The sequence below is a fragment of the Callorhinchus milii genome, unplaced genomic scaffold, assembly GCF_018977255.1.
Source record: "Callorhinchus milii isolate IMCB2004 unplaced genomic scaffold, IMCB_Cmil_1.0 Scaffold21, whole genome shotgun sequence".
NCBI lineage: Eukaryota > Metazoa > Chordata > Chondrichthyes > Chimaeriformes > Callorhinchidae > Callorhinchus > Callorhinchus milii.
Genome location: NW_024704762.1, coordinates 9907539 through 9931100, shown reverse-complemented (window position 1 = coordinate 9931100; position 23562 = coordinate 9907539). Strand labels below are relative to the sequence as shown.

At 43.3% G+C, this 23562-nt stretch overlaps 2 protein-coding genes across 9 annotated transcripts; both read left to right on the top strand.

Annotated features, from left to right (window-relative positions):
* Positions 1–521: 521 nt before the first annotated feature.
* On the top strand, positions 522–9063 carry cirbp (cold inducible RNA binding protein). Of its 2 annotated transcripts, none has more exons than XM_042342596.1 (7): positions 522–605; positions 2623–2733; positions 3265–3371; positions 3861–3996; positions 4221–4326; positions 4408–4475; positions 9000–9063. In XM_042342596.1, exons 2-7 carry the CDS (start codon positions 2634–2636, stop codon positions 9002–9004), a joined length of 522 nt encoding a protein of 173 aa, XP_042198530.1. In that variant the 5' UTR covers positions 522–605; positions 2623–2633; the 3' UTR covers positions 9005–9063.
* Positions 9033–22630, top strand: LOC103189922 (cold-inducible RNA-binding protein B-like). Of its 7 annotated transcripts, XM_042342759.1 has the most exons (8): positions 9819–9834; positions 14571–14684; positions 15808–15914; positions 16010–16151; positions 16465–16549; positions 16764–16813; positions 20715–20824; positions 21241–22630. In XM_042342759.1, the coding sequence occupies exons 1-6, from the start codon at positions 9822–9824 to the stop codon at positions 16810–16812; spliced, it is 510 nt and encodes a 169-aa protein (XP_042198693.1). In that variant the 5' UTR covers positions 9819–9821; the 3' UTR covers position 16813; positions 20715–20824; positions 21241–22630. The 7 variants fall into 7 exon arrangements, with proteins under 7 accessions (XP_042198699.1, XP_042198696.1, XP_042198693.1 ...); XM_042342765.1 differs by lacking the exons at positions 9819–9834; positions 20715–20824; positions 21241–22630 and adding exons at positions 9033–9095; positions 18227–19149; XM_042342762.1 differs by lacking the exons at positions 20715–20824; positions 21241–22630 and adding an exon at positions 18227–19149 and having other exon boundaries at positions 9816–9834; positions 16010–16136.
* The last annotated feature ends 932 nt before the right edge of the window (positions 22631–23562 follow it).

Genomic DNA, 23562 nt, shown 5'->3' with positions numbered 1-23562 from the left:
AGTGTCGGAACAGGCTCGGAGGGGCTGAATGGCCTCCTCCTGTCCCTGCGAGGTTAATTATTTGACACAGAGATTGACGGCTGCGCCGATTAGATTTGTACAGGGAAGCGAACCGGTTTGTTGGTTGAATTAACTACGCGAAGGGGTGGAATGACACTGAAGTGATGACAAACAGTGGGACTCCTTTATTGGGACCAGCCAACCACCTGTTCTCTCCCTCCCTCCTGTAATGTCAGCGCGCCGCGCCTGCGCAGTGCTGGAGGGTAGCCGGGGCGGATTGCCGGAGCTGCTGCGTGAGAATCGATGCGCGGCGAGCGGGTCCTCATGCGGGCGCTGCGCCTGCGCGCTGAGGACGGGAGTGGAACTAGATCGGGGGGGGGGGGGGAGCGGCGGCGGTGAGCGCGCGGCGCCTGCGCGGTGCGGGCTTGACGTGGGCGTTGCGCGCGGGCTGCCGGCCAGATCAGTGCGCGGCGCCTGCGCGGTGCGGGTTAGTGTGTTTTTTTTAACCGTTGGCCGCGGTGGCGGGCGGGAGGGGAGGAGCCGGGGCTACTTTCCTACCTTGCAGTCAGAGCGCGACAGGAGTTGGCGGCCGAGCACAACGCCCGGTAAGTGAGGCGCTTCACCGCGGGCAAAAGTCCCCGACTCAACCCCCCCCCCCTCCCCGGGACGAGCGTAAACATTCACCCGTTTCCCCCCCCTCCGTTTTACCTTCTCTTAACGAAAGAGGAGGGGGGGAAACGAGAGGAGTTTTGTTGTCTTTGAGGCGGTTATTTTTGGCGGTTAAGTTTAGTCCCGGGGAGTAAACGTGGCGGCGGCGCGAGCGGTCGGTCAGTCAGTCAGTCGATCGATCGGCTTCTCACCCCCCCCCCCCTCCCCTCCCTCCTCTCTCTCTTTCCTTTCGATTTATTTAAAAGTTTGTTGTTTTATTTATTTACATATATATATACAACAACAACAACACATATATATATATATTTGTATGCGTATAGGTCGAGAAAGAAAAAAAGTTTTTTTTCTCTCTCTCTCTTTCGACCCCATCGGGGGACAGAGGGGTTCGTGTTTTAATCGGATGTGTGGAGTTTTTTTTGGTGGTGAGGGTGAGGGGGGGGTGAGGGGAGCAAAACTTTTACTACTTTGTTCGCGTCTTCCCCTTTTTTTTAATAAAACACGTAGTTCTCCTTTTTTTTGAATAAGTGAAGAGGGGGGAAACTCCCCCTCTCTCTTAAAAAAAAAGTGTTATTTTTAAAGTAAAATAACCGCGTGGGGGAGCGTTGGGGGGAGAGAGGGGGGTCCGTGAGCGCCTGAGGGGCGTTTATATGAAGGGGTTATTTTTTTTTGGGGGGGGGAGGGGGCGGTTGTTTATGTTCTCTCTCTTTCCCCGGTGTAACGTGGGGGGGGTATGAACCGCCTCGGGTTTCAGGCGCCGCCACCGTTTCTCCATCTCCCCCCCCTCCCCTCCCTCACGGGCCGGTGGGCGCCGCTCAGCTCCGTGTGACTTGAGGGCGAAATGGCGACGGCGGTGGCGAAGCTGCAAAATGGCGGCGGATTTGTTTCCTTCTCTCTTCCTCTCTCTCTCTCTTCCTCTCTCTCTCTCTCTCTCTGAGCCCGGGTTTGGCCCCGCCTGCCTTCCCTCCCGCTCGCTCGCTTCCTGTCTCCTTTAATCCAGAGCAGGTCTGGATCAACGGACTTTTCTCTCTCTTCCCCAACACTACCCACACACACACACACACACACACACCCCCAACTCCTCTCCTGGCAATATATATTCCATATGCGCTTAACATACGCTCCAATGCGACGGGAGAGTAATCCTTGCATTTGGGTGTAGGGCCCTGCCGTGTCTTCGGGGTCGTCTCGGAAGCGCCTGGCAAGGAACACGCCGCAAAGTGGAGTAACTCGTGTGTTTTGTGGGCGAGGCGCAGCAGCCGATTGCGCACAGCGACGTCCCACGCGCAGCCCGGGGGGTTTGAGCGGCCGTTTTGTTTTTTAAAAAAAAAGAAGCGATTGTTGGCAAATATTAGTGCGTCCCGTGACGAGCTTTGAGACGTCCCAAACAGCGCGGTAGGGGCTCCGTGTCAAATGCGAGGATTATTATTACGAAATGACATAGTTTTTTTTTCTTGTGTGCGTATTGTTTCCAATGAAATGCTGATACGCTTCTAATCGGGGTTCGGACCAAGGTCCATGAGTTGATGATTAATCCAAGTGTTTGGGCAATAGTGTTACAAATTTTAAACTTGATGCTAGATTTATGCTGCGCCCAAAAGACATCTGGTTCTCCACGTTGCACAGTCACACCAAGGAATTGCAAAATGAATATTGTGTACAATACAAAAAATTGCATTGCATTCATTTCATGGTCTGTCATTTAAACTTGTGTCAGTTTTGGTGAAGTTTTTTTGTTAACAGTCGAGTGTCCTGATACATGCGGTAATCTGTTGACGTACTTACCACACAAACCAGGCTTAGTTCCGCATTTGTAAATTACCTAAATATGGAAATGTCCCTGAATCTGCAACTATGCTTTCTACTTCCTTTCTGAGGTTCATCAACCCTAGTTGTTCACGGCTTTGGTTAACAGACGAATATACTAATTTGCATGATTTAAATTTACTTTTACAGAATAAGTCAACATGTCTGATGAAGGAAAGCTCTTTGTTGGTGGCATTAACTTTGAAACAGACGAGCAAACACTGGAAGAAGTATTTGCAAAGTATGGGGATGTTAGTGAAGGTGAGTTACTGATGCAATGCGTACTTGTCTTTATTTCAAGAAGCATTCTTTCTCCCTTTTCAGTTACCTTTATACCTCTCTTAGGATGCAAAAGGGCGCAAGAGGGGAGGGGTTTGGAGACGGGTTACCCTGTAGTTTTTGAGACTATATATATATATTAGGACAAAATTGTACTTAAACCTATTGGTTTAAAAAATTGTGACTTCTACAATGTTAGGTTAGCCTATCTCTGGATTTTGTTTTAATGAAATGTTAGAACTTTGGTGAGTTGTCACTGTTACGCTATGAATGTGTTTACTTACTTGCATCCTTGCTTAAAGGAGTGGCAGCCAGTCAATTTTGCAGTTGATATAGCTTTGCATGGAGCAGACAATTTTCACGAAGTCTTCTTTAAATTGCTGTGTTAATAGTTTTCAATACCAAATTATCTGAAACCAAATATGTCATCAACTACTTTGTCTTAGAAAATGCTGTGCAATTTAAAAATTGAATCCTAAATTGTCCCTTTTTTCTTTCCCCTGCCTGGTTTAGTCATTGTAATTAGGGAGAGAGATACTCAGAGATCTAAAGGGTTTGGTTTTGTCACTTTCGAAAATCCTGATGACGCACGGGATGCTTTGGCAGGGATGAATGGAAAGGTATGTAATTCTTTAAAATATTTTTTGTGTGGGTAGAGAGATTTAACTCTTTGGGTGCACTTAAACTTTGGTTGTTTGTGTTTTGAACAATTTTGAAGGGAGCAGAAGCTCAATTAGGTTTATGGAAATTTAAATAAAATGATCCATGTACTTATCCAAACTGCACAGTTTTTGGTAGGTGCATCCACTATCCAACCATTTAATATCCTGAGGTGAAGTTCCTGTGGGTGACTTCTTCTTGCCCAAATATAATATAAAATATAAGAGCTCCATTGTTGCGAATCCCTTATCACAACTGCACCACTAGCACTGATGATCATATGAACTGAATTCCAATGTAATTACTCTTTGGGTTAAACTTGTCTTAACCTGTCCTGTGGTGGCCATCCACTTAAGAATTTTTTTAAGAAGGCAAAGCAGCAAAGCAATTTAACGAATCTTGCTGCTGCTCTTGTGAAATCTCATTCATTTCTTTGATTTTTTTTCCAGACTGTCGACGGTCGTCAGATCCGAGTTGACCATGCAGGGAAGAGCTCTGGGAACAGATCTCGATCTTATCAAAGTGGGCAGTCTTATGGCAATTATTCATTCCGTGGTGGGAGAAGCAGTCGTGGATTCTCAAGAGGTAATGTTATTCATTGGGGGTGGGCAGTTGTGTGTCTCAGCGGTTCAAATACTGGGATTTCACTTCAACGTACTGTTGTGCCTTTTGGGGCATTGGTGTAATAAAACTGATTGTTAGACTTACTGAATTTGCACCCTAGGATTTTGTGGTATGTTGTAAAATGTTTGTTTGTCCACATGAAACTTTTTAATTGTTCAATTCTTTAATTACCTGTTAATATGCAGACGGTGGCAGCAGCGGTGGCTATCAGAGATACAGCAGCTCCAGAGGCGGCAGCGGTGGCGGCGGCTATGGAAGAGAGAGCTACGGAAGAGACAATTACCGGGATAGGTAAGTATTTATTGCTTTTATTCATTGGTGGTACACTTCTTTGTACTGCATGTTTTAAAAATGTATATTTTGTATTGGTAGGAGTCAAAGTAACTATGGTCGATCTGGATCATCTGGAAAGAACTACAGGGATGATTATGACAGTTATGGTAAGTCAATATGTAATAATAATCTTAGTAATTATATCTGGATTTAAAATGATAAAGTAAAATGGTAATCTGTGCTATTAACGCAGCTCTTTTGCAGATTCTCATCATAACTGGTGAATTTCTTAATGCGTTGTGCTTTGCCACATGAACTCCTGCATTTGATTAGCTTCTGTTATAGCCATTCTGAGTTGCTGTAACATGAACTGTATGACATTTTATAGAACCAATTTCAAAACACAGCTGTTCCTGCATATCCTAATCAAGTGTAATTAGGCCTTCATCCTGCTTTTTGTGATGTGAACTGATCATTTGGACGTTTGAAAACAACCTAGGCTTCTAAATTGAGTAGTTTTTTAAACCAGGCTGTACACAGTATGTGTAAGGGGCAATAAACCATTGGATCTTCTAGTTCTAGACTTCTACTTTCATTGAACAGTAAAGACCTTTAAAGATCTAAAATATTGAATTAGTTGGTTCCTACTTCCACATTCATTTGGTTGAAGTTTATTGCATTAAATACATGTGCTGCTTTCCTAGCAACATTTTGTGTATGTCAGAAGGCTAGGAAGTTGAATGGTCAAGTGTGACTAGAGACTTATGAATGACTCATTTTGGTTGGTTACTGCCCTCTGAGGAAAACTGCTGTTGATGCATTTATGATGTGTAAGCATTCCTTTTGGGAAGATTTAACCGGATGGATACCTTTTTTATCACTGTTTTCTAGGCTATTTTAAGAACAGACTGAATTAGATTTTCTTCATTATTTCCATTATTGGTTAATGATGTGCATGTTGTGCTTATCGGGAAGTTCTGTGAATGGTCAACTCTTCATTTTTTCACTTTCCCAACCGCCATCATGTCCAGTATTTCTGTAATGCTCCATTGAATGGTTTGATTCCTGAATTTTCTTCAACTGAGTTTGGGAGTGGAGCACTGGAGTTTGGGCTATCAGAACAATCTCGCATTCTCTTCCACTTGATACAACTCTACTTAAAGCCTTATGGCACTGCATAATTTTTCAGCCAAGAGGATGATGCTTTCTTAGTGTGGACCTTTCCATGGCCTTATCAGTATTTTGTATCCTGTGGTAGGAGGTGTGCTTTTGTGTCTTGGTCTTCTATCTTCCTTGCTAATAACTCCCAAAAAGCCGCAAACGTTGAAGTCTAGCAGTTGGAAATGACATCCAGTAACCTTGTCCACAACTGATTATATGTTGAATGTACTTGTGGTTCCAGCCTGTTCAGTACTTGGATTTCATGCAGTGGAGTATGATATTAAAAGGAAGGCAAACTTGCCAATCAGTGCTGTTTTACCATCTCTAATAGAATATGGAGAAGCTGAATGATACAAATGTGTTGCAAACTTTTTACATTGTGCCTGCTTCTCCTCCAGCTACAACTACATATGAATAAACAATCTCCCCGACTCAAGATCATCCTCCTTTTGGCTCCATTGTAGAGTTCTGGAACTACAGAAAGCAGATGTCTTCTGAATTTGTTGCTTGTTTATAATGTTATCAAAATGACAGCCTCATGGCTTCTGACCTGAATGTGCATTTACTTTTAGGTCACAAATGACCTATTAAACATATTTATTATATAACACCAATCAATTGTTTTCCCCCCGGAGCCTGTGGCTGTGAAGTACAGTTTAGTTGCTTCATTTTTGTCTTATATTGAAATTGAACCAGTCCTCGGGACACTTATTCTTCACAATCCATTCACTTAATTCCAATCAAATTGATAGCGGGGCCTTTTGGATTTCGCTATTTCAGTACCAAGTTCACAAAATGCTGCACAAGTGTCAGTGACTTTTTAAGATGATTGAAACGTAGACTTTACCAATGTGAACACCGAGATCACAAAAGCTGCGGCGTATTAAATGCATTCAAGTGGAAACAAACAACCTTTTTCCTGAAATACCATTCACTAGGATTGCTTTCCTGATGGTAAATCAGCATTCAGTAGTTCTGTCTGTCATTGAAAACTATCTTGGGTGGAATGTTCAAAAGTCCACTTGCTGAATGTCACGTATTTAGGGTTTAGCTGTTAAGATACTGCTTAAGAAAATGGTGTTTCTTTTATAAGCCAATGTGGAGTCTTGTTTTTCAAAATTGTATACTAATAGAAAGTTGGTCACATATTCCTGATGTATTTCATGCCCTAGCATGGAACACTTTGTACAGAAACTTGCTTTTTTTGGAGACTGATTAAAGAACCTTGCCTAATGATTCTCATTTGCCTTTAATCAAACTACAGGTGTTCATTAAGTGAGTTAGCTACTAAAATTCACACACATTGGGTAAAGTATCTGTCCAAATTTTATGTAGATTTTAAATTGTACACAAAACGTAGAATAGGTGTCTTGTAATTTTCTAGGCTAGTCAATTTCTGTTTGCCCGTGAGATTTTATTTCTAAATACAACTTTGCCTATATTAATGCAATTTTACTGTGGCAAAAGGATAGAAGTGGAAATTTTACTAGAAGAAAAATGCATGTGTGTTGAAGGCAGTATCCTCCCCTTGCTACTTCAGTAAAGTTAGCAGCAGATAATCTGACATCAGTAGGAGACTTTTTTTAAAAAAAATCCTGTATTGTGATGTACCCCTGCTTTCTCAGATTTTGATTGAACTGTTTTTGTAGCTTTTAATTCAACTATTTAAATGAATTCAATTATTTGTTTCATATGAATGTTTCTGTAAGATGTTTGCTTTGGGGGATTTACACAGCAAGTGTTTGAATTTATCGAATTTTATCTGAATTAAGGTCAAGAGGTATTCTTATCGAAATTGGAACTTTTCTGAAAAGTGTCAGCTGCTGAATGCAACCAGCTTCAAGGCAAGGTGTCGAATGGTGTCTTATACTTGATTCTTTATATTGGATACACAGCACAACTATATAGACTTAATGTAATGGGTTCGATCTTATCACTGCAACGATTATATGTAGGAATTAACGTGGCCAAATTTTGCTTTTAAACCTTTGGTAGAAAAATTCTTGTGGTTTAGCTTCATGAATAACCAGACGAGCAGCTTAAGCATATTTTGCAATCCCCATTTACCACAAATAATTGGCTTGTGCACACAAGTATGTTTTTAAAAACAATTGCTGATCTATTTGAGGGAAATCACAAACACAGTTTGATTTTCTGAGGGAAGGATATTTCTGAGGATTTTCTTTTATACTTCAATGTGTTATAGGTGGACAAATCCATTCCTGTTGACAAATAAGTCCTGTACTCTTGAGATTCGTAGTTCAATTCATCTGTTCCCTCTGAAATGTTGCCATCATTAATCCCCTTTCTCAGACTTTGTTCTTTCATTGTTGTATTTATGCCAAGTAAATGAACAGCCGACACCTTGAGTTGCAACTGAATCCCATATTAGCTGTCAAAAAATATTTTTATGTGCTTTACGATATCTATAAAGATTTTTGATCGCTTTGGTGAAAATAATGGCACTGAAGAATGAAGTATTCTCCTGCAAAGAAACTTCAGCTGCTTATGGCTAATACATCAATGGATATAATCGTAGCCTTGAGGTAACTCCATTTTGCTCTCATACAATGACCACGTTTCCATTTGGTTAAAACATTTCTGGTGATGCACTTCAATAAATTCCAGTGACTATGCTCCTTGACCTCTGAATGCTTCCCAAAAGTTGCCCTCTTTGTGTACTGACTGAAGCGAACTAACCAACGCCTTGAAATGGTCAGCTTGTTGCCATTGGGTGAAAATTTTAATGAGCTTTTGACGTGCTATGAAACTGATCACTGAGCTTTGTTTCATATAACGAACGTTACATTTGCCAAACAAAGAAAGGAATGTGTAGAGGGAACGAGTTATATCCAAAGTACTTGACTGTTTCCCATCTTTATTGGGAAGATTTTTATATATAAAATCGAGTTTCAAAGAATACAGAGACCTGTCAATTTTGGATGTTCTCCATGTGAGCATGGAAGATCTGTGTGTCCCAGAACAGCTGCTATTCCTTCAATGAGGACCAGTGTTTCAGACCAAGATGGCTGCAATCCCGAGCCATCCAAACTTGAATTAAATGCCTGACGAGCAAGCGTTCCTGCCATTTTGTACAATTGAGCATAAACCTTTTGAATTGCATTCATCTTAAATTGGCAAATTATTCCCAACGTTTTTCTTGTACGTGCGTATCTTAACTACGTTTATTTTCATATTTCATCCAAGTGTGTGTAGTCTTTAGTCCATTGCATGAAGACAAATTCAAAGCATTTGTCATTGAGTATGCTGTCAAATTGCATTTATTTTGTAGTGTAGTTTACAATGCTACTGTTCCATTTGTAAATTTAAACATGAAACGCCCTTTGAATTGTGCAATAGGAATAAGTGTAAAAATACTTTGGAATTTAGCTGTCAGATGACTAAACCATTTCTACTGAAGCAGAATTTTTGAGTTAGGTGGAATATTGGTGTATATGTTAGCATGTTGAAGCTTCGTAATGGTTTATCCTCCGCAATAAAGTTAAATGCAGATTTTTCTGATATTGCAGAATAAACTCAAACCTGAAGTGTGGAATTAATCCTGGAGCAGTCGGAAGTTAATGCTGCTTAAGATACCGGAAAGCATGACGGGAAATAAATGCAAGGTAAGCTGAATTGTATCATTCTAAGTGTTACCCAAATCGCAGAAGCTTAGAAAAGCTATTTTGATATATAGCTCTGGTCTGCTCCACGTCCCCCGCCCCAACCGCCCTACCATCGGTGGCCGGGCCTTCAGCCTCTCAGCCCCGAGGCTCTGGAACTCCATCCCCTAGTGCCTTCGCCGCTTCCTCCCTTTCCTCCTTCAAGGCCGGTCTCGAGACCTTTCTCTTCAACCGTGCCGTCAGCTCCCCTCTCGACTCTCTACCCCCTCCCCCTGACCATTTCCCCCCTGCTTGGGTCCTGACCCAACAGTCCAGCGCCTTGGGACGTCCTCCCGATGTGAAAGGCGCTCTATAAATGCAATGTTGTTGTTGTAGTGTTTGTCTAGTACTATATAGAAATATTTCTATACAACAATTCGCAGTTTAGCGCCTTGTGTAGAGAGAACATCTTGAGGCGCTTCACAAAGACTGGGCTGGGGGGAGATGGGGTTGACTAAATGTGTACTCACAGCTGGAATTTGTAGAAGTCGAATCATGGAGGTGATGGACATGTATAATAATTCTTGCAGTTGGTATAGCACCCTGTTACATTCGTCGCTGTCTCGAAGCGCTTCTCAGGATATATTGTAAAGTGGATTGACTGTCTTGTGGGCGAACATGACAGCCAGTTTGCCCACAACCCTTTGTCTCGAAGGCCAGCTCTACTACCACTGCGAAAGGCTGACATGGATGGGTGTGCGAAGTAAGTTGTAGCTAGGATTTATTTCTACAAATCAATAGTTCATTCAATTTATCAGGGTTTAATAATAATTCTGTGCATTTGATATATCGCCTTGTCACATCGTTGGGACATCTGAAAGCGCTTCACAGAATATTTTGTAAAGTGGATTGACTAGTTTGTGAGCATAACGTGGCAGCCAATTGCTCACAGTTGTGGATCAAGTTAGCAATTTTTTTGAGGGATTATTGCCCCTGGAAAGTGATTTGCCAATTGATAACTGAGTTCCTATTTACTACTAGTTAAACAGAGGTATGTGGAAGAAAGAAATTGCCTATGGTTTCAGATGGGTCCTTTAATATCAGTCAGTGATCTGTTACTGCCGATAGCTGGAATTTGCACATTGCAGATGCAATGATGTTCCAGATCATAGTTTGCCATTTGGGAAGAAAATACTAGAAGGCATTGGCCAAGGCAACTTGTGATGTGTAAAAGCGTGTTAGATTTCATTCAGCTCTGCTAGGTTTTAGTGTCAGAGGGACGATGGACAGATAAGAATATAGGAAATGCTAGACGAGAAAAAGACCATGCACATATGTCCCAAACTACCTATGTACTGCAAGATGTAAGTAACCAAAACACAAGAGCATGCTTGGTCCTCACTGTTGCGAAATGAACTCTTTTACAATGTAAATCTGGCATTGTGCCTTGGAAACCCTGTGCTTAATTTCTCACAGAGGTGCACTGAGCACTTCTACTGAGTCATCCTGTCCTCGTTTGGAGCAATGGAGCTATCCAGAGAGACTCCACAGGAGACTACAGAGCAAGAGCTGCCTTGACTTTGCTGCAGAAGAATAACCAAATCAATAAAAAGTGGGTTGATTGATTGATTTGAAGTTGTTGCAGATTTGTTTCCTAAGTCCAGTACATATTAGAACCAACAGGGAAGCAAGCGGTAAAAGAGCCTGAAATGGCAAGTGTGTGGTGTGCAAGCAACTTGGTCTTTAACAAAGCCATCTTTAATGAAATGAGAAAGGAATTAATTACAGACTTTAGTAGGCCAGTTGACACACCAAGGTTGGGATTTAGTTGATCAAAACAAATGTACTTTATATACCCCAAGATCCATTTTTGGAGGAAGCAAATATTATTCTGATTTACATTTGTTAGGGTCTGAATTAAATGGAAAAGACTTCAAACTGCAAATATGGGATTAATGTGAGAATGGTTAAACAGATTAAAGGCAGAGAAATCGTCAGACACAGCTTTCCGTTTGAGCCAACTGAAGGACATTTAAAAAATCTGCTTTTGAAGAAATGTAGTTTTGGAGGGATTGCAAGTTAAAATAATGTTCATCACGATTGTAGAGGGAAAGGAAAGATTCAAATATCAAGTGAGACATTATAACCGAATATCACTTGAGGTAGTAGCAACTGATTACAGGATTGAACAATAAAGGTCTACAATCTTTCACAATCATTCGTTGCATGACATCATGCAAAGAAGGATTTGGCAAAAAAATCATTTTCAGGTACCTCGGCTTCTTATGGGCTATCCTCACAATTCTGTACAAAATCCATGTAAGTCATCGTGGTTTGAGATAAAAGCATAAAGCAATTCAGAATTGCCTCTGGTTTTACCAGTGCCCAAGCCTTTTTGAAATTGCGCATCGCCAATTGGGTTTCGGGAAACTTCCTTGGCCTCAACTTTATATGAGCTAAATTTTCAGTAACTGGATAATTCCTTGATCCATTGGCTGGATTAAGGATGTGGTGTTTGGCGGAAGAAACACCAATTTAATGGCCTGTTAGACCGTTGACCTAAAGGTGGGCAGAATAGTTATCGAACAATGATTATGTTTTCTGCTCGGCTGGCTCTGGCCTCCTGCTTGACCGTGGTCCCCTCCGCTTCACCATTGGATATCAGATGTCATCCAGGCCTTAGCCTCATAATCGACTGGTAGATGTTTGTGTTTGAAGCATTGCAGTTTTTTTTGACTGTGATCATAATTGAAACACGGTCTTTAGATTGTTTACCTGCAGTACAGGGTTGTCTCTTAATGCAGTATATTTTGTCTGGGGTGCTCTTGAAAAACAAGTAGTCTTTTTCGCAACGTAAATGCCTCTTGTCCCCATTGTTTAGAGTTGAGGTGTGTTTTTGTCAGGAAATACTTATTTGGCATCTTAAGCTTTTACGTTTTCAATAGTGGAGCAGCAAAATTGCTTTACGATGTTGTGCTGTGTTTGGCTGTAATATTCTTAAGGATGTTGTAGTCAAAACTGTTATGGCTGCCACGTTTTGCCCACAAAATACGTAGTCAATTAATTTTACATGATATTTTGTGAAAGGCTTTGAGACGTCTTGAAGACGTGATAAGGCGCTACATCAAATGCAAGGATCATTATTGTAGTCCAGTTTTGTCGCTGGGCGACCGAATTTAGGCCAAGTATTATGGACGATAGCATTGGTAATAACCACTAAAATCGCTTCGAGACCGTTCTGACATGAAAGACGCTATATAAATGCAAGTGCTATTGTAAATCCAAAAGCACCTGGTGTAAAATAAGTGGAGACGGGAATAAGTATTTGACCTGAACTCAGGTGTCATGCTTAAACTGGATGACTCTTGAGGTTTGAGTGGCAGTGACCCAACTCAGGGGTTCGTGCCCTGTCGCACCAAGTGTGATATTTTCGGTCAAAAACTCCTGAAACTCTTGTGACCAGATTACACTATTGATGTCACCCCCCCCCCCCCCCCCCCCCCCCCCCCCCCCCACGCTAGGCTGGTGTTTAAATCACAGGACCTGCTCTTAATGAATTTGCAATAAGGCAAATCCCGACTCCTTACCAGGACAGGGCCCAGTTTCACTGCTCACCAGCGGCCCCCACACACACAGAAGGACCTGATTGAAGGCCGGGCCTGGGTTTGTTACTGTCCCGGGGAGGGAGCCGGGAGGCACACGGTGCTGTGGAGTGTTAACGCAACAATAATAATAATATTATTATTATTATTATTATTATTGATGCTGTTGGTCACCATTACCAATCAAGGCGGCAGTGTGTGCTGCAGTTTGAAGGGTTTTGTGATGGAGCAGAGTCTCCACCGGCTGCTGTGGGGGGGGGGGGGGTAGGGGGTAGAGAGGAGTGGAAGGGGGGCGATTATAGAGCTGATGGCTGATGGATGCACGCTGTGTGCGGGGGGGGGGGGGGGATAGAGGGACGTGCTGTGTGTGTGTGAGGTGGTGTAAAGAGACGCTGTGTGTGTATGGGAGGGTGGGTAGCAAGACCCTGTGTGTGTGTGTGGGTGGGGGGGGGGGTAGAGACCCTCTGTGTGGGTGGGGGGGGGGGTAGAGACCCTCTGTGGGTGGGGGGGGGTAGAGACCCTGTGTGTGTGTGGGGGGGGGGGGTAGAGACCCTGTGTGGGTGGGGGGGGGAGGTAGAGACCCTGTGTGTGTGTGTGGGGGGGGGGTAGAGACCCTGTGTGTGGGTGGGGGGGGCACAGGCGCCTTGCGTTTGGTGGGGAATAGAGACGTGTGTGTGTGTGTTGGGGTGGGGGGGGGATTCTGGTCAATGCGAGCATGCGCAGACCCATGCATCCGGGGCAGGGGGACCGTGTCTATAAATACCGGCAGGCGGCGGTGGGCTGCCATTTCGACCTTCGGACTCGCTTCCCACCGGCGGCTCATCCCAGCGACTGAGGGCCTGACTGAGTGAGTGACTTCTCTCTCTCTCTCTCTCTCGGTTCTCGCCATCGGTTACCGCAACAGCTGTTCGCGGACAGTGACAGCGACAGCGTCGCGACTCCCCGACTGGAGGGCGGTGTGTGTGTGTGTGTGTGTGTGGGGGGGGGGGGGCGGCCCCTGTGGTAAATACCGACATTTTTGCAGAGCGCATCTTTATTGCTTTGCTCATCAGTCGTCACTGTGTGTACAAACAGTGTGTGTGGGTGGGTGTGTGTGTGTGGGGGGCGTTGGAGACCGCGGCCGTCAGGACCCCCTCTTTGTTCTTTCTCTCGCTTTGAAATGGCGAGCGGTGGGGAGGGGGCGCGAGCGGTGGGGAGGGGGCGCGAGCGGTGGGGAGGGGGCGCAGCCGCCATCACCACCATCACCACCACCGCCGCCGCACAAAATGGCGGCAGCCACACAAAGCCACAGCAGAGAGCAGCAGCAGCAGCAGCAGCGCGCGAAATGGCGGCGGGTTGTCCGTCCGTCCGTCCGCTCGAGCGAGCGAGTGAGCGAGCGGCGGGACCCGGATCCTGCCGCAGTGCGACACACACACGCACAGCAGCCCGACAGTAACCGCTCGCCGCCGCTAACCCTCTCTCTCTCTCCCTCTCCCTCCCTCTCTCTATCTCTCCCACTCCCTCTCTCTCTCTCTCTCTCTCTCTCTCCCTCCCACTCCCTCCCTCTCTATCTCTCCCACTCCCTCTCTCTCTCTCCCTCTCCCTCCCACTCCCTCCCTCTCTCTATCTCTCCCACTCCCTCTCTCCCTCTCTCTCTCCCTCCCTCCCACTCCCTCTCTCTCTCTCTCTCCTCCCTCCCTCCCACTCCCTCTCCCCCCCCACTCCCTCCCCCCTCTCCCCCTCCCACTCTCTCCCCCTCTCCCCCCCTCTCCCCCCTCCCTCTCTCCCCCCTCTCTCCCTTCCCCCCACTCCTCCCTCCACTCTCCTTGCTCCCCACTCTCTCTCCCCCCCCCCACTCTCCCTCCCCCCCCCCCCCATCTCTCTCCCCCCCCCCCCCCATCTCTCTCCCCATTAATAGGTGCGTCAGAAAACATGTCGGACGAAGGAAAGCTGTTTGTCGGTGGTCTCAACTTTGACACCAACGAGAATTCGCTGGAGTCCGTGTTCTCCAAATACGGGCAGATCTCTGAAGGTGAGGAGTGGCCGCCCAGTGTGTGTGTGTAATGTGGGCAACTGGCCCCCGAAACCGGCAGCTGCTCTTTCCATCTCCCCCTCCCATTTCTCCTTCCCTCCCATCCCCCATCTCCCGGGCTTGTCAGCAGCCGCTTTTACTCGCCAATTGTCTGCGCCCTGACCGCTCCGATTCTAATAATAATAATAATAAAGCTCGAGTTTGATATATTTAATTTAATCCTCGCATTTGTTATAGCGCTTTTCACGTCGGGAGGACGTCCCAAAGCGCTTCACAGAACACACTGTAAAGTGGATTGACTGTATATTTGTGGGCGAACACGGCAGCCAATTGCGCACAGCAATGTCCCACAAACAGTCGTGGATTGAAAATGACCAATTTATTATTGTTTTTGGTTTTGGAGGGATTATTATTAGGCTCTGTGTGGAGTAAGGAAACTTGCCCGAGGTTTCGCCCTCTGCCTGGAATTGAACCCAGGTCTCTCACTTGCAAACCGAGTGCTCTAACCACTGAGCTACAGGACTCCACGAAGTGCCATATAGTGCCCTATGTCGCTTCAGTACGACTGCGTCAGGCTGACATGCATAATCGATGGCGTGAGATGATGCTGGAAGTTGGGTGTAGCTAGGATTCGTTTCTGCAAATGATTCAATTTGCAAGGGATTTGGTTATATTTAATAAAAGTAATCCTTACATTTGATCTCACGTGGTTGAGACGTCCCAAAAGCTTTACAGAATGTACTGCAAAGTGAATTGACTGTATTTTGTGGGTGAAACGCAGCAGCCAATTGCTCACAGCAGTGTCCCACAAAACGTCGTGGATTGAGTGACCAATTTTTTAAAAAAAACTTGAAATTTGCTGCTGCTTCAGTTAGACGGTCATCTTGCGGTTCTCAAATGTGGCAGCAACCATCACTCGGGGAGGTGATGGGTAACCTTGTTTGAGAAACTCGGAAGGTTTTGCTGCAGTTTTAAGTGGCAACGTATGTACGGAGCTTTGTTCTCTTACCTTCAAGGCATGTTTAATCACACAGATTGTGTGCTTTGATTATAAAGCTGAATGTGAAACTTTCAGTGAGTTTGCCTTTGGTGATTTAGCATTTACTTTTTCCATCTGCTTTAGTCATTGTAATAAAGGACCGTGAGACACAGAGGTCCAGGGGCTTTGGTTTTGTCACGTTTGAGAACCCCGAAGACGCAAAGGATGCTATGATGGCCATGAATGGAAAGGTATGTATTTTCTTAACAAAACTAACTGAATTTGTATTTGACATAGCGCTAATTTCAGTGGCGGTTAAATACTTGATACTGTCTCCAACTTTTAGTCTATCGATGGGCGTCAGATTAGAGTGGATCAAGCGGGCAAATCCTCTGGAGACAGACAGCGGAGCTATAGGGGTGGTCCGGCAGGTGGCCGAGGTCCGTATCGTGGTAGAGGAGGTCGTGGATCACGTGGGTATTCTAGAGGTATCTTAGTCTATATATAGTGTATAATGTAATAATAACAATAAATAATAATAAAAACTGCTCAATTCCATATTCTTCATCATTGCCTAGGATGCATAGTATTAAAATGTTTATTTTATTTGTATAAAAATACTGTACGTCTGCCACTTGTCCACTCACTTCAAAGATATGCAAACTCTGCACGTACTGAAATGTTTCTGGAGCCGCTGCATAAATGCATTCTACGCGTGTTGCAATTGTTAAGTGTTCGATTCACCATGCACCTTTGTCTCACGGGTTGTTGTCAATTAGCACTATTTGGATTCTTATGCAGGTGGAGATCGAGGTTATGTCGGTCGCTATGATGGACAAAAAAGCTACTCTGCGGGAGGAGGAAGAGACTATTATAACCGAGACAGGTAGATTTATCTCTATTTATTTGCTATTTCTAGCTAAATTGAGAATATTTAGTTTTAATTTGCTTTAAGTATGGTGAAGCACTCTGGAACGCCACCCTGCATGTAGGGCGCTATATAAATACAAGTTGTTATTAGAGTGACATGAATTTTAATGAGCAACTATTTGTTTCGGATGTGATATGCAAAACACTACAGGGATTTTCGTTTTTCCTAGGAGTCAAGGCAGCTATAGTGGTTCCTACAGGGACAGCTATGACAGCTAAGGTATGTGCTATTGAAATGGGATATGCTGTTACTACCATATATTCCTGAAAATATTTTGTTGACTGAATAATGACCTCATAGGAATGATCATGTAGTGTTCACTGCCAGTTAGCAACGTTAACTGCAAAACTACATTGTTCACAAAGGATTTGTGTTGCTCGACCGTTGACTTGAATACGCAAAAGTCCTAAGACATGAATACGACATTGCATGGATTTTTTTTCTGTAGTGCCCCTAAACTACGTCTAAGGGGTAGCATTCCACTGATGGGAGGCTCTTGTCCTAAGCGTCTATTGGTATCAAACTGAAGGACCCTTTTATACTGCTTGGAACTGATTCTTGAGCCGTGCTGTGGCATAGTGCTTGATCACTGCGACTCAGTGTCACGAGCTTGATAACGTAATGAATGACAGAAGTTGAACAGCATTAATTTGAACTAGAGCCATATGTTTCTATGTTGTAACCACAGGCCAGTCTGACTTCTAAACTTTTACAATCTGTTCTGCTTGGCATATCTTTCATGGGGCATTTGGATAAATGGATTTGTAATCGCCTTTGTGGAAGATCGATTTACCTAATGTCATTTTGAAACAAAACCAATAGTTCAGCAGTGACTGCATTCTTATCGACTTGAGCATTCTAATCATACCGAATAGTTTTGTATCAGACAATGGGTAACAAAAAGTCAGGTCTCCATTCACTTGTTTCCCCATAATTTTACATCCTTGATAGGAATGTGGGAAGGTGTTCAAAATTTATGTTGTGCTAGAGTGTGATCAGAGTGAAGCAAGCCGGAACTTAGCCGCTGAGACAGACCACGTTGAGCAGGTGATTCTGTCAGCATGTTGATTCGCAATGCTGTAGCGTAAGTGCAGGTCTGCAGATCAATTCGGTGTTTGCTTAAGCATTCTTGGGATTGAATCTCCTGAAAATATTAAGGGACATTAAACGTTAAAGCATTAAACCTTTAAGGGACCAACGTTCAGTCAGTAGCATAATCAATATGCTCTTTAACAATCAATATATTGAACATTTTTTTTGTATGTATTCAGTTGTGCATTCAAAAAAACTCCTCTACCGATAACCAGTGTGATTAGGAGTGGAAGTAACTTGGGCTTCCCACTCCTAATGTATTTGTTGCTGGATGCGCTATTACTTTGCTTCTAGCTGTAAAACTGGTTGCAACATATTTGCATTTTGCTGTCCTTTTACGAGAGTACTAAATTCAGTCTTTAGTGTCATACATCATACAGATCAGGTCTTAGACGTGAGGAATAGGTGGTCCCAGTTCAGATAAAACCAAGGGTTTGTTGCAATACAAGTCAGTTCATGCCGCTGCTCTGCTCTGACAGGAAGGGGAAGCTATGATTACTGTTGCAGTCTCTTTACATTGTACCTGCTTCTTGTTCTCAGCTACACACACCGAATAAATAAATCTTCCTGACTCAAGACCGTCCTTCCTATGGCTGTATTTATAAAGATTTTCGGAGCTCCGTGGAATCGTATTGTGTAGTAACTACTTGTATTCTCACTCTGACTTGTAGTAATTCAGTTTTGGCCTTGTTAATCACAGCCTGGCAGCTTCTGACATGAGGATGCACACTCAAGTGTTTGCTCAAATAATTTTGGAATTAAACAAGCAATTTTAAGCGTTCTCAGGCACTCGGCAAAGGCCCCTTGCTTTTATTCTTTTTTTACTCTAGCCATTTTTTGTTTCCATTCAACACTGCTCAAATGCTTCCCTTGAAGTTTAGCTATTCGTGAATTGAGCCTGTGTCATTTAAGTTGACGACTGGAAATCAAGTGGAAATGGAGATATAAAAAGGGGTTTGTAATAATAAGTGTGTTCTCAACCCATTTTTGTTCTAAGCAAACTGATGTTTCATAGAAGCTGAACAAGCTGTGGTCTTTATTTTGCAATAAAGGCTTTTATCGCCAGTTATTCTTGTAAAACATGTCATTTTGAAACAACCCTTTAGTGTAGCAAGGTAGGGAAGCAAAACGGGAACAGACGCTATTCTCTGCCCCACAAACCACCTTGATACTGCTAAAGATTACAAACAAATGTAATTGGACATTGTGCATCTCTGAGTAGATTCAAGAGTACATGTACATTGTAAATAACACGTTGATCATGTTCCAATTCTTTAACAAAAAAACAAATTAAGAAATTACAAATGAAGTTCTGAGCAATGTATCTTTATAAGCTGACATGTATCGGATGAGAATTATTTGGAAATGGCTTTCTTTGTGTTGTATGTTCAAGTGGTTTAGAGTTGACCTTTTTGTACTGGATAAGGCTTTACGAAGCCTCATTAAAACAAAAATGACTTGTACCCTGATGTTCCTGTAGTTGGATTCTTGTGGGATGGGATGTACAGCTAGTTAGTTCCTGTAGCTAGTTTTTTGTGGGATGGGATATAGAGTTCAAGTAGAAAGGAACTTTTTGGGGGAGTAGTTAAATCACAATTTGTAATGGTAAAACGCAGTCCAGGGCTTTTGTGGGTTAGAAAGCAGGCCAGGGTCAGCAGTGAAGTCTTGTAGATCTGTTGTCACTACAGTTGACATCCCATTTAATCTGACAGCAAAATAAGGTGTACAAGGTGCACCTGAGTACAAAAAAAGTTGCTCAAGGTATACTTGTGTCATGATTGTACTATCTTGTACAAAATCCTTTTTCCTCAATGGAGTTGTGCACATACTAGAAAACGGTCAGTACTGCTCAATTAATATGCAATCGGCATTTGATTCATTGAAGCAATCCGTACCTGATTGAAAAGTACTCCAGAAACTGGATGTTGGCACTGCCTATTAAGCTTCATTTTCAGCAGAAAACCTCAGGCTCCAAATGAACTCTTCATTCGTGCAGTGAGGGCAAGTTACAAGTTGGAATTGTTCACCACTTACCGTTACCAAATTGGTTTGGAGAGAATCTTTAGTGTTAAGTTTCAAGAGGCTAACTGCAATTTAATTCACAAACTTCCTGTTCCTTTTCCTCACGTGTGTTAGTTTGAAACTTGTAGCATCCTAACAATTCCGTGAGGCAGAGTATTAGTGACTAACTGGAATTTTTTTCCCTCACTCTGAAGCTTCATTCTTGTTGTGTTGGTGAAATTAGGTAATTTAGTCCTGGGACTTTTGATAGTCTAAATAGAAGTTTTAAGGGTGGTAAAACCATGTAAATACCATGTGTGTGTTGCTAGAGTGTGTAAAACGTGGGGCATGGCTAAATTCAATTCAATGCAATGCTCAGTGTTCAGGAAGGTGTTCAAGGTGTGTGTAACGCTTCACAACTTTTAAGGATCTTTGCTAGCTTTTGGAAAGAAATGGCCATGGAGAAAAAACGAAGTGTTGTTCCTTCTTCAGTGAAACCTGAGATGAAAACTGCACATGGCTAAGTGCAAATGTGGATATAGTCGTAGATTTGAGGTAACTCCTTTTGCTCTCGTGAGCAGTTTACATTGACCATTCAAAACACTTCTGAAATGCTTGTGAAAGATTTTCCTTTATTTTCATCGAGTCAGTCCTCGTAAGAAGAATCTGACTCCCAATATAAAAGAACACCCAACAAACCTTTACCATAACTGCTTCATTCAGTTGCTTGCTATATTGTACTTCATTGGTTAACAAAGTTGAGCACCCTAAAACATTGCTGCATCTCTTCCCCCCCCTCCCCCAGAGAAATTGGAAGCTTTTTGCTGTTTGTGGCTCAATTCATTCTCCTAAATAGGATTTGCCTTTGTTAGTGACTCGAGTCCAAAGTGTTTTTGTGAAAAAAAATGTAAAAAGTTACTACATTTTTAGTCATGTCCTTCTGTTGAAAAGTTCAGCATTTCCTGAGATGTTTGTAAAGTGCGCCCAGTATACCTGAATAAAATTCAACACATTTTTGCTATTGCAGGGTGAATTAGGACTCGCCTCCAATGGGACATTTCGTCAATAAAGTGGCGCTGTTGGTCCAGTGACTGGGGTAACCGATTGTGGGACAGGAGAGAGAGCTTTCGTTAGCTGGTATGTTGTTGGGGTTTTTGTAGGAGAATTGCTATCTAGTCATTAATCTGGTCATAATTTTTTTTCCTTGTTTACAATCAATAATAATCCTTGCGTTTGATACAGTGCTTTATCATGTCATTGAAACGTCTCAAAGCGCTTCACAGGATTATACTGTAAAGTGCATTGACTATTTTGTCGGTGAAACCCGGCGGCCAATTGCACGCGACGGTGCCCCACAAACAGTCATGGATTGAGTTACTCGCTTGGAACAGTTTTATGTGGTTGCCTCAATTAAGAATAAATAAATGTCTTTCTGTTAGTTTTTGAGGCTGAGATCTGCTCTGCGTGTAGAACTGAATTTCCACAGTTGACTTGCACTGTGTAACTTAGCGGCTGCATCTACAATGACCTTGTTTTCTTTTTTTCTTTAAAAGGTGAGCAGCCTTCACAGCCATTAGACCAGGAAGGTGCTGAGGTGAAGCTGCAAGGTGTCAGGATTGAAGAGACCTTGATTAAACCTTTGTACAATGCAGTCCAGTATTTAATTCCAAATTGTCTCCGCTGCCTGGGAATATGTGATACCATCAGTGATTGCGCTGATCCATTTGAAACCTGCAGTGCTGTTTACTGTTCCACAGCGCTGACATGTGAAAACTTAACTGTTTGTAAACTACAGTATTTTTCCACCTTGTTTTTTTTTAAAAGCCTGCAAGGTGGATTGGAGTTTCACAGTGTCTGTCTCCTCTCCCCTGTTGTTGATGATAGATTGAGGGAGGCACTGGTGTTGACAGATGGACGGTGACATATTTACAACATAGTGCGTGTTTGGCTGCTCAGAACTCGGCAAACCAGATCAGCCTGGATAATTGCTGCTTCTAACCACTCACAAGCACTGCCCTGTGTGAGAGGCGCTATACAGGAGCTGTTTTTTGGATGATTTTGCGCTCGCCCAAAGTATTGCTAGATCCTGATCCATTGTCGTTGGGTGGGGGAGGGTGGAGGCAAAGAGAAACGTACAGGTTTGCCAATGGCAACCCCAGAAGTAAGAGTTTAATGGTGAAGCAGCCAAATAAAATATCTGCTTTGAATTTTAAAAGCTTGATACTTGCAATGTGATGGCGATCGGGCAAACAAAAAGGTAATCGTTTGCCAGTGGAATTCCAGAGGGTGGGGGCAGAAAGGCTGAACTAAGGCCCGATCGCCAGTGGGAGCAGCGGACCATTCGATTTAAAAAAAAAAGTATGTTCTAATTGGCTGATTTCAGCGCTCCCGACGTGAAAGGCGCTAAACAAAATGTAATTTTGTTGTTATACACGAGATTTCTGTTTAATGTGAATCCAGCTTCAGTGCTGATTTATACATCGTCTTTTAAGAGACCTTTCTCGCTTGAGAATACATAACTTGCTGTATGTGCAGTGAGAAGGAATCTGGGAGTTTACTGTGGTCCACAGCTCTGGGAGTACCAAATGTACTGTATCTGACTAACCTGTGGGTGATGTTTGATTTGTATGTTTTCAAAGAAAAGGGCTCGTGTCCAAGTATTTGTGTTGACGCAGAAGATTCTGCCAAGTCTGGTTCCAAGTGTGCAATAGGACTTATTCCGTCCTTAAATTCAATAGATATTTTTGTTTGACAGTGTGAATACAGACCAAATTTATCTACTGGACACACGTCACTGTGAAACATCTATTGTCAGAAATTCTCAGCGGATTGTTTGCACAAATTATTTCCATGCCAGTTTGCGAAACAGTCCCCGTGTTTTTGGCTGGTGGTTTTTGTATGTTTCTTAATGTTTAATAAGTAAATTAAAATATTGTGGAAACATTTCTTGGGTGATTGTTGGGATATCGTTTCATTTCCTACCTGCAGCCCCAGGAATCCAGGCTGCAAATCCCGACAATATTTCCAGCGCGGGTTACGCTGCTCATAAAAGGAAAATGGCGTTGGGGGGTGGGGATAGACGAGATGATCTTCCATAACCTTCAGCAGCTTCAGGCAAAACAGGACAGGACGCGACAGGCACTTTCCTTACAGTAATATTCTCTCTGCATAAATCTGGAAAAAAAGTTGCATGCAAATCTGTCCGCACCGCTTCACGCCCAGTGGAATAGTGGTGTTAGAGCAAAGAGATTGCTTCATATTTACTACTATGCTTTCAACTGGGGCAGCGATGCACATTGTGCATAACACCGCCACAGCTGTGGTGTTTCAGTGCCAAACGGCCTAATAAATCCTCAATGACTTGATGTGATGAGCATTAAAGCAGGAAGCCCAGTTCTATCGAATAACGTAACGTGACTGACATAGTGATCGACTCTTAAGATAACAGTCTTACGTATCAAACCCTCTGTCTGCATCTCTCTCAGCCCAAGAGGCGAATCCCATTAGAGAGTGGTGTTGGTGATCGGCAAACGTGCCCTTTTTGAACCTTGTGCGAGTCCCAAGTGGATTACGAAGGAGTTTTATTGTCGAACCATTTGCTACTACCCTTGTGTGGAGCAATCCTTCCCCGGGCGGAGATCGGTGAGCGTTTCGGAGCATTTAGCACATTGTTTTAGCTCGAGTCTGAACTCTGAAACCTCCGCAGGTTTGTTCGAAAGGAATGTACAGTTTCAAAACCCAAGGCTGGGTTTAAGAACTGCCAAATTCTGGATTGCTCTGAAATGCTGCGCAAACTTAAAGAGTTTGCTCCGCCAATAATCTGCAGATGACTCCGACACTGAGCACGTAGGAATGTGTATCCTTAAATAGCTCTT